The sequence below is a fragment of the Haliotis rufescens genome, unplaced genomic scaffold (genome assembly GCF_023055435.1).
Source record: "Haliotis rufescens isolate VD_foot unplaced genomic scaffold, xgHalRufe1.0.p SCAF_30, whole genome shotgun sequence".
Lineage (NCBI taxonomy): Eukaryota > Metazoa > Mollusca > Gastropoda > Lepetellida > Haliotidae > Haliotis > Haliotis rufescens.
This window is the reverse complement of record NW_025964002.1, coordinates 1,771,608-1,782,771: the sequence shown is the minus strand read 5'-3', so window position 1 is coordinate 1,782,771 and position 11,164 is coordinate 1,771,608. Positions and strand designations below refer to the sequence as shown.

At 42.7% G+C, this 11,164-nt stretch overlaps 1 protein-coding gene across 1 annotated transcript; it reads left to right on the top strand.

Annotated features, from left to right (window-relative positions):
* Nucleotides 1-5,717: 5,717 nt before the first annotated feature.
* Nucleotides 5,718-7,732, top strand: LOC125384505 (NADH-ubiquinone oxidoreductase chain 5-like). Its single transcript, XM_048403984.1, has 2 exons — nucleotides 5,718-5,942; nucleotides 6,647-7,732. Exons 1-2 carry the CDS (start codon nucleotides 5,718-5,720, stop codon nucleotides 7,730-7,732), a joined length of 1,311 nt encoding a protein of 436 aa, XP_048259941.1.
* The last annotated feature ends 3,432 nt before the right edge of the window (nucleotides 7,733-11,164 follow it).

Below are 11,164 nucleotides of genomic sequence, written 5' to 3'. Positions count from 1 at the left end.
CTGACATATACCAATAAAAGAAAGTTAGTTGTTACAAATAAGTCAAAATGGGAGAAGTATTCTTCGTGTCTTCAATGAATATAACATTGTCAATCATTTCTGGATGCAAGCATTCAAACTACCTTCCCCACAAACAACCAGTTCCCACTTGAGAAATGTTGGATTCGGAGTTCATGTAAATTCATTACTCCTCCATCACATCATCCTACATAACAACACATATATTTACAAAGGTAGTAGCGTGGGCTCTCATCCTCTTTGGGTGATTTATAGAAAATACAGGAAAAGTTGGTTGCAAAATAGGAAAATGATTTATCATAAAATGGTTAGGTTTCTCAACAGGATAAAGCCAACGAATCTCAAGTGGGATCATAAAGGGTAAATATGGAAACAAAAATCAGGTTGGGACTTTTTTTTCAGGGGCGTCGCTCTTGTCGACCGGATTCCGATTCCGCTTCATTTTTCTCTCCCTAAACATCCAATGGCGGTTCAAAAGCAGAGAAAAGTGCAAATAAATAATAAATGTACAGCCAGATGGCTGTGGAGATTTCATTTGATTTCAAGGCATTCAATAGTCAATAATAATTCAGACAGGCGTTTCAGTTCTTTTTACTTAGTAGTTGTTTTCAAACATTAAAATGAGTGTGCATTAGACCATACAAGGTATTTCTCAGGTATAAGTGACAGTCTGTTAGCAGTGAAGGCTTCACAACGGAGTATATGATGGAACTCGTCAGCAACCGTTGGCGCATTTCTAAGTGTACATAAACGTTGATCCATCGGCCAGTCTCAATGGGTGGGTTATGATTTGCTGTTCGAAATTTTAAAAGGGGATAAGCTATAGATTTAGGTAACAGAAGATAGTTTTCAAACGATGGTATTTCTTTGAGATATTTATTGTAGAATCTCTTCGAGCAGCTGTTATACAGCCTCTCCATGTCTGGGAGAATTGATCTGTCAGTACTCTATCTACTGTTGAGACTAGCCACTGTGCATTAACGTTCATTCTTGGTTCAGATCGATGGGACTGATCATGGGGGATAACTTGTAGGGGTGGGTATGGTTTTACGCCGCTTTTTTGCGGGTGACACCAGAAATGGACTTCATACATAGTACCCATGTCGGGAATCGAACCCAGGACTTCGGCGGGACATCGAACGCTTTTAACCACTAGGCTACCCCACCGCCCCGGATAACTTGAAGGACATCGTTTATACCATCACTGGTTTTGTCGCCCAACTGATGACCCGAACAGAAATGTTAACCAAAAAATCACTGCATAGTTTTCTGTCAAACGTTCATTGAACTATTTTGTTGCGTCATATCATGTGTCAGTTGCTGTTATCAACATGTTCAGAGTTTCAGTTAGAACTATGTTGCTTGTTGTCACTGTCCGATCAACTGATCGATTAAAAATGAGTGAGTTAAAATCGGCATTATTTCAGCCCTACAGCGAGCGATCAACTGATCACCGACCTTGTGACGTCATATATTAATTCGCACTTTCCAGGAAGATTTGCAATGATTAGGTATCGTTTATGAATGATGAGACTACGGCGATAGAATTTAGGAGTGACACTAATTGATATGTATGTTCTTCCACAGCAGATATGATGAATACTTACCTCTGTTACAACAGTCGTACTCTCTGTAACACCCACGTAAACAGGAAATACAAATACAAATGATTCACAGAACCTATGTTGCAATGTTGTTGTTTGTGTACATATTTGAAGGAAGAATTTCTGCTGCATAGCGGTTATTCCCTGGTGATGTATGTGATGACGGCTATCACAGTTGTGTTGTAGGCCTCAAGTCTGCAGTGTTTCCACGACTGTTTTCAGCCTTTTCATAACGTTTGTAATGTTTGGGTCAAATCCAATTTTCAAGTTTATACTTTCTTTTGGCCGACAGGTTAGTTATTTTCGGGGAAATTACAAATCATTTTCAGTTTTAAAACCAGCTAAATTAATTACTTCTCCTGCTTGCACTTACACGACACTAATTTTCAAAATGCCAGCGCTTAAGAAGCTTGTATAATAATCATGGTCCTTGAGAAAGGAAAATAAGTTTCTTTCTCGTGTTTCATTTTGTCTAGGTTAATAATTTATAAGTTCAGCTCTCATCTTGCAAACACATACAGAAGAATCCTCGCTTAGAACGTCGATTTCTAAACAGACGTAATACGCCTAATTGAAATCCTGGAATCTGGGTGAAGAAATTCCCGCAGCAGAGTGCAGAGTTCCCGGAACTCATTACAGGATAGTATGCCCATGATTATAATTATAAGTACAAGGGAACACCTTGTTCTGGGATATTGGTACACGGCACTGCAGTTAGTCATTGAGATTGTACGCGGGATCCCATGACTAACCTCCGTCATTGTACCACCGTTGGTTTAGACCAGGAACTCCTGCGTGGCGAGGAAACGCTTTAACCACTAGGCGGGGTTCCGACAGTCCTGTTACCTGAGGCCCCCCAATTCCTTGTACAGAGTAGCGTCCCTTAGGTGTAGCAGAAACCTGTGACCTTGAGTTCGAATCCCAGTTTCAACATAATGTTTCTTCGTTTGTCAGCACCATACACCTTTTTGCGGGTTTCAACAAAGTGGTAAACGTCTGAGACCTGCATCGCTTGGGGGTTTCCTCCCATGTGAAGCTGACGCACCCTCATATATCTGACATAACAGTTCAAAGCGGTGATACACAAAACTCACTCCTGTCACGTGACAGCTCGTTCCTAGGACAGCTAAGGCTGATAAATATGTATCTATCAAGAAGATGACTCGATAGGAGTCTGAAGATGTACGTCCTGTATCACCTCGGGCATTCGTCCCACTTAAACTGGCACACGGTGAAATCACTGAAAGCATGTTCTAAACGTGCATGTTAGTATATGGGTGTTGTCATATTGCAAAAGTCCAATATGGCTGACCTGGGACTTAGAACATGGGCAATATGAAACCATTCATTTAATTGAGTGCCTAAACTATATATTTCCATGTAAAAATATCATAGTTATGAGAAAACAGGATCCACTCTCTACCAAAGCAAGCTATCGCCTTCGGTTGTTACTACAACGTAAGAAATGCAAACGCGCAAAAGCCGTGCTGGCCCGGCCAAGCCATATTGGCCCGCTCAAAACCCACATTGGCCAGCTAAAATCCCGTATTGGCCCGCTCAAAACCCGTATTGGCCAGCTAAAATCCCGTATTGGCCCGCACAAAACCCGTATTGGCCCGCTAAAATCCCGTATTGGCCCGCTCAAAACCCACATTGGCCCGCTAAAATCCCGTATTGGCCCGCTCAAAACCCGTATTGGCCCGCTAAAATCCCGTATTGGCCCGCTTAAGTCGTATTGGCCCGCTCAAATGCCGTATTGGCCCGCTAAAGTCCCGTATTGGCCCGGCAAAGCCATATTGGCCCGCTCAAAACCCGTATTGGCCCGCTAAAATCCCGTATTGGCCCGCTAGCGTCGTTCTGGCCCTCCGGTGCTACTTTTAAATGTGAGCCGATGTGAGCGTATTACGAACAGCGTAATTATTACATTACATCAACGTAGTGCTGCTCCTTCCCAGTTGTGAATCACCCCCGCACAGAAGCGTTGCCGCACGACCGGGCACGGAACTGTTCAACAGCCTGTGTATATGCGACACACAGAAGAATTTAGAGACCGAACCCATTCTCGTACGATATAATTATAGTTGAAAAACAACTATCCTTCGTGTTCCAAACCTGCGTTAATAATCCGAGAAAGCCAGCTCGTTGCACAGCTGGTTCGCCCGAAGGGTGTATTTGTGTATGAATATTTCACTCTTGAAATGAAGCTCGAGGGTGAGAGTCTGAACCGTGGCGAAGAGAACACGCGTGATATTTAAATTAACTTTCATTTCTTTTACCGCCTCGGGGCACGAAAACTGAATTGGCTGTTATTAGTGAATCCTTTTTCGACAGCTTTACACACATAAAACATCATAATGAAGAAAAAGTTTATGAACAAGTTAGGCCGTTGGTTCTCTGTGCGGGGACTTTGTGAAACATTTACTCGAAAAGAATTTGTCATCAGTCAACGCTGACGGCCAAAGCATATCTGCAGAGAGCTTTCTATTACAAGACGGCATGGTCGTATTGATGCGAGAGAATGGATGAAATGGCATGATTTGATTTTCAGGTCACTGTGACATAATGGTACCAAATGAGGTTCATTCACCATCACTATGTCTCCTACCAACATGACCGAGCTTTCCTAGTCCGCCCGTCCAGGATATTTGGAATCCTTTCTGTAAGTCCTTCATCACCAGCTGACTCGTTTCCTGAACCACAGCCGGCATTCCAGACTTGAGCATATGGTCGGTGTCGGTTATCTAGCAATAATATGACGTGGGAGCTGGCTACAGTCAGTTACCTAAATTATCCAACTAGCGTTCTAATTGTAGATAAAGAAGGCCTGCATGAGTCTGTCTTTGCCTGGTTGTTGCGATAGGGTAGCCTTGTGTTAAAGCCTCAGCCCGTCACGTACAACCTTGGGCCTGCATGAGTCGGTCTTTGCCTGGTTGGGGCGATGGGGTAGCCTTGTGTTAGGCCTCAGCCCGTCACGTACAACCTTGGGCCTGCATGAGTCTGTCTTTGCCTGGTTGTGGCGATGGGGTAGCCTTGTGTTAAAGCATCTGCCCGTCACGTACCACCTTGGGCCTGCATGAGTCGGTCTTTGCCTGGTTGGGGCGATGGGGTAGCCTTGTGTTAGGCCTCAGCCCGTCACGTACAACCTTGGGCCTGCATGAGTCTGTCTTTGCCTGGTTGTGGCGATGGGGTAGCCTTGTGTTAAAGCATCTGCCCGTCACGTACCACCTTGGGCCTGCATGAGTCTGTCTTTGCCTGGTTGTGACGAAGGGGTAGCCTTGTGTTAGGCCTCAGCCCGTCACGTACCACCTTGGGCCTGCATGAGTCTGTCTTTGCCTGGTTGGGGCGATGGGGTAGCCTTGTGTTAGGCCTCAGCCCGTCACGTACAACCTTGGGCCTGCATGAGTCTGTCTTTGCCTGGTTGTGACGAAGGGGTAGCCTTGTGTTAGGCCTCAGCCCGTCACGTACCACCTTGGGCCTGCATGAGTCTGTCTTTGCCTGGTTGGGGCGATGGGGTAGCCTTGTGTTAGGCCTCAGCCCGTCACGTACAACCTTGGGCCTGCATGAGTCTGTCTTTGCCTGGTTGGGGCGATGGGGTAGCCTTGTGTTAGGCCTCAGCCCGTCACGTACAACCTTGGGCCTGCATGAGTCTGTCTTTGCCTGGTTGTTGCGATGGGGTAGCCTTGTGTTCAAGCCTCAGCCCGTCACGTACAACCTTGGGGCTGCATGAGTCTGTCTTTGCCTGGTTGTGGCGATGGGGTAGCCTTGTGTTAAAGCATCTGCCCGTCACGTACAACCCTGGGCCTGCATGAGTCTGTCTTTGCCTGGTTGTTGCGATGGGGTAGCCTTGTGTTCAGGCCTCAGCCCGTCACGTACCACCTAGGGCCTGCATGAGTCGGTCTTTGCCTGGTTGTGGCGATGGGGTAGCCTTGTGTTAAAGCCTCACGGCTACGGTGTTCTATATGAAGATGTACACGGTGTTCTTTATAAAAGTGTTCATGGTGTTCTATATGAAGGTGTTCATGGTGTTCATGGCGTTCTTTATGAAGGTGTACACGGTGTTCTTTATGAAGGTGAACACGGCGTTTTTTTATGAAGATGCACACGATGTTCTTTATGAAGGTGTACATGGTGTTCTTTATCAAGGTGTACATGGTGTTATTTATGGAGGTGTTCATGTTGTTCTTTATGAAGGTGGCTACAGTGTTCTTTATGACGGTATACACGGCGTTCTTTATAAAAGTGTTCATGGTGTTCTATATGAAGGTGTTCATGGTGTTCATGGCGTTCTTTATGAAGGTGTACACGGTGTTCTTTATGAAGGTGAACACGGCGTTTTTTTATGAAGATGCACACGATGTTCTTTATGAAGGTGTACATGGTGTTCTTTATCAAGGTGTACATGGTGTTATTTATGGAGGTGTTCATGTTGTTCTTTATGAAGGTGGCTACAGTGTTCTTTATGACGGTATACACGGCGTTCTTTATGAAGGTGTTCATGGGGATCTTTATGACGGTATACACGGCATTCTTTTTGAAAGTGTTCATGGTGTTCTTTATGAAGGTGTTCATGGTGTTCTTTATGAAGGTGTACACGGTGTTCTTTATGAAGGGACCGCCTCCGTGGTCTTGTGGTAGAGCGTCCGCCCGGAGAGCGGAAGGTCCGGGGTTCGATCCCGGGCCGCGTCATACAAAAAGACGTTAAAAGATTGTACTTGTTGTTACCCTGTCTGGCGCTCGGCATTAAGGGGCTAAAACAAGGACTGGTCGGCTCGGAGTCAGTATACTGTGTCTGAGTGGGGTATTCATGTTAAACTGCGGCATGGTATCTCAGTGAGCTAGCACTATAAATCGGCATCAGTCCGGACTAGTACAAGCAGCCACACACACACATACACGTGCATGCACGTCGCTATATAAGTGCAATAATCTTGGACGCGACGTTAAACCCAATTTCACCTCACCTCACCTTTATGAAGGTGTTCATGGTGTTCTTTATGAAGGTGTTCATGGTGTTCTTTATGAAGGTGTTCATGGTGATCTTTATGAAGGTATACACAGGGTTCTTTATGAAGGTGTTCATGGTGTTCTTTATGAAGGTATACACGGTGTTCTTTATGAAAGTGTTTATGGTGTTCTATATGAAGGTGTTCATGGTGATCTTAATGAAGGTATACACGACGTTCATTATGAAGGTATACACGGCGCTCTTTATGAAGGAGTTCATGGCGTTCTGTATGAAGGTGTTTATGGTGTTCTTTATGAAGGTGTACATGGTGTTCTTTATGCAGGTGTTCATGGTGTTCTTTATGAAGGTGAACACGGTGTTCTGTATGAAGGTGTACATTGTGTTCTTTATGAAGGTGAACACTGTGTTCTGTATGAAGGTGTACATGGTGTTCTTTATGAAGGTGTTCATGGTGTTCTTTATGAAGGTGTTCATGGTGATCTTTATGAAGGTGTACACAGTGTTCTTTATGAAGGTGTACACGGTGTTCTTTATGAAGGTGTACACGGTGTTCTTTATAAAGATGTGTACAGTGATCTTTATGAAGGTGTTCATGGTGTTCTATATGAAGGTGTTCATGTTGATCTTTATGAAGGTGTTCATGGTGTTCTATATGAAGGTGTTCATGGTGATCTTAATGAAGGTATACACGACGTTCTTTATGAAGGTATACACGGCGTTCTTTATGAAGGTGTTTATGGCGTTCTTTATGAAGGTGTACACGGTGTTCTTTATGCAGGTGTTCATGGTGTTCTGTATGAAGGTGTACACGGTGTTCTTTATGAAGGTGTTCATGGTGTTCTTCATGAAGGTGTTCATGGTGTTCTTTATGAAGGTGAACACTGTGTTCTGTATGAAGGTGTACATGGTGTTCTTTATGAAGGTGTTCATGGTGTTCTTCATGAAGGTGTTCATGGGGATCTTTATGAAGGAAAACACGGTGTTCTGTATGAAGGTGTTCATGGCGTTCTTTATGAAGGTGTACACGGTGTTCTGTATGAAGGTGTACATGGTGTTCTTTATGAAGGTGTTCATGGTGTTCTTCATGAAGGTGTACATGGTGTTCTTTATGAAGGTGAACATGGTGTTCTTTATGAAGGTGTAAACGGTGTTCTTTATGAAGGTGAACACGGTGTTCTTTATCAAGGTGTACACGGCGTTCTTTGTGAAGGTGTTCATGGTGTTCTTTATGAAGGTGTTCATGGTGTTCTTTATGAAAGTGTACACGGTGTTCTTTATGAATTGTTCATGGTGTTCTATATGAAGGTGTACACGGTGTTCTTCAGGAAGGTGTAGACGGTGTTCTTTATGAAGGTGTACATGGTGTTCTTTATGAAGGTATACATATGGTTCTTTATGATGGTATTCATGGTGATCTTTATGAAGGTGTAAACGGCGTTCTTTATGAAGGTGTACACGGTGTTCTTTATGAAGATGTTTACAGTGATCGTTATGAAGGTGTACACGGTGTTCTTTATGAAGGTGTTCATGGTGATCTTTATGAAGGTGTACATGGCGTTCTTTAGGAAGGTGGACACGGAGTTCTTTATGAAGATGTTTAAAGTGATCTTTATGAAGGTGTACAAGGTGTTCTTTATGAAGGTGTTCATGGTGTTCTTTATGAAGGTGTTCATGGTGATCTTTATGAAGGTGTACACAGTGTTCTTTATGAAGGTGTACACGGTGTTCTTTATGAAGGTGTACACGGTGTTCTTTATAAAGATGTGTACAGTGATCTTTATGAAGGTGTTCATGGTGTTCTATATGAAGGTGTTCATGTTGATCTTTATGAAGGTGTTCATGGTGTTCTATATGAAGGTGTTCATGGTGATCTTAATGAAGGTATACACGACGTTCTTTATGAAGGTATACACGGCGTTCTTTATGAAGGTGTTTATGGCGTTCTTTATGAAGGTGTACACGGTGTTCTTTATGCAGGTGTTCATGGTGTTCTGTATGAAGGTGTACACGGTGTTCTTTATGAAGGTGTTCATGGTGTTCTTCATGAAGGTGTTCATGGTGTTCTTTATGAAGGTGAACACTGTGTTCTGTATGAAGGTGTACATGGTGTTCTTTATGAAGGTGTTCATGGTGTTCTTCATGAAGGTGTACACGGTGTTCTTTATGAAGGTGTAAACGGTGTTCTTTATGAAGGTGAACACGGTGTTCTTTATGAAGGTGAACACGGTGTTCTGTATGAAGGTGTACATGGTGTTCTTTATGAAGGTGAACATGGTGTTCTTTATGAAGGTGTAAACGGTGTTCTTTATGAAGGTGTACACGGTGTTCTTAATAAAAGTGTTCATGGTGTTCTTTATGAAAGTGTTCATGGTGTTCTATATGAAGGTGTTTGTTGTGATCTTTATGAAGGTGTTCATGGTGTTCTATATGAAGGTGTTCATGGTGATCTTAATGAAGGTATACACGACGTTCTTTATGAAGGTATACACGGCGTTCTTTATGAAGGTGTTTATGGCGTTCTTTATGAAGGTGTAAACGGTGTTCTTTATGCAGGTGTTCATGGTGTTCTGTATGAAGGTGTACACGGTGTTCTTTATGCAGGTGTTCATGGTGATCTTTATGAAGGTGAACACGGTGTTCTTTATGAAGGTGTTTATGGCGTTCTTTATGAAGGTGTAAACGGTGTTCTTTATGCAGGTGTTCATGGTGTTCTGTATGAAGGTGTACACGGTGTTCTTTATGAAGGTGTTCATGGTGTTCTTTATGAAGGTGAACACGGTGTTCTTTATGAAGGTGCACATGGTGTTCTTTATCAAGGTGTACAAGGTGTTCTTTATGAAGGTGTTCATGGCGTTCTTTATGAAGGTGGCTACGGTGTTCTTTATGAAGGTGTACACGGTGTTCTTTATGAAGGTGTACACGGTGTTCTTTATAAAAGTGTTCACGGTGTTCTTTATGAAAGTGTTCATGGTGTTCTATATGAAGGTGTTCATGGTGATCTTTATGTAGGTATACACGGCGTTCTTTATGAATCTGTTCGTTGTGTTCTTTATGAAGGTGTACACGGTGTTCTTTATGAAGGTGAACACGGTGTTCTTTATCAAGGTGTACATGGTGTTCTTTATCAAGGTGTACACGGCGTTCTTTGTGAAGGTGTTCATGGTGTTCTTTATGAAGGTGTTCATGGTGTTCTTTATGAAAGTGTACACGGTGTTCTTTATGAATTGTTCATGGTGTTCTATATGAAGGTGTACACGGTGTTCTTCAGGAAGGTGTAGACGGTGTTCTTTATGAAGGTGTACATGGTGTTCTTTATGAAGGTATACATATCGTTCTTTATGATGGTATTCATGGTGATCTTTATGAAGGTGTAAACGGCGTTCTTTATGAAGGTGTACACGGTGTTCTTTATGAAGATGTTTACAGTGATCGTTATGATGGTGTACACGGTGTTCTTTATGAAGGTGTTCATGGTGATCTTTATGAAGGTGTACATGGCGTTCTTTAGGAAGGTGGACACGGATTCTTTATGAAGATGTTTAAAGTGATCTTTATGAAGGTGTACAAGGTGTTCTTTATGAAGGTGTTCATGGTGTTCTTTATGAAGGTGTTCATGGTGATCTTTATGAAGGTGTACACAGTGTTCTTTATGAAGGTGTACACTGTGTTCTTTATGAAAATGTACACGGTGTTCTTTATAAAGATGTTTACAGTGATCTTTATGAAGGTGTTCATGGTGTTCTTTATGAAGGTGTTCATGGTGATCTTTATGAAGGTGTACACGGTGTTCTATATGAAGATGTTCATGGTGATCTTTTTGAAGGTGTACACGGTGTTCTTTATGAAGGTGTTCATGGTGTTCTTTATGAAGGTGTACACGGTGTTCTCTATGAAGGTGTACACAGTGATCTTTATGAAGATGTTCATGGTGTTCTTTATAAAGTGTAAATGATGTTCTTTATGAAGGTGTACACGGTGTTCTATATGAAGGTGTACACGCTGTTCTTTATGAAGTGTTCATGGTGATCTTTATGAAGGTGTACATGGTGTTCTTTACGAAGGTGTTTACCTGTTCTTTTTTAAGGTGTTTACGGTGTTCTTTATGAAGGTGTTCATGGTGGTTTTTATGAAGATGTAAACGGTGTTCTATATGAAGGTGGCTACGGTGTTCTTTATGAAGGTGTTCATGGTGTTCTTTATGAAGGTGTTCATGGTGTTCTGTATAAAAGTGTACACGATGTCCTTTATGATGGTGTACACGGTGTTCTTTTTGATGGTGTACACGGTGATCTTTATGAAGGTGTTCATGTGTACATGGTGTTCCTCTATCGCCCGTTTTTAGTCCGCTATCCATCTATCCCTCTGTCGTCCGTCCCTCGTCCGTTGTCCATCTATCCTCCATCCATCCATCCATCCTTCTATTCGTCCGTTAGCACGGATTTGTTAATTATAAATGGCAATCTCAACAACATACATCAATGAAAGTCACATCCTTGACGCGTCAAATTCATCCCATCTATTTCAACTTATGATTAACATATAGTTTCCAAGGGTTCATCAAACATGTTCTCACAGT

Coding starts and splice junctions, on each gene's coding strand:
- LOC125384505 (XM_048403984.1), top strand. CDS start 5,718: ATGCACACGATGTTCTTTATGAAGGTGTACATGGTGTTCTTTATCAAG. Junction 5,943..6,646: donor ACACGGTGTTCTTTATGAAG/GTGAACACGGCG, acceptor TTCTTTATGAAG/GTGTTCATGGTGATCTTTAT.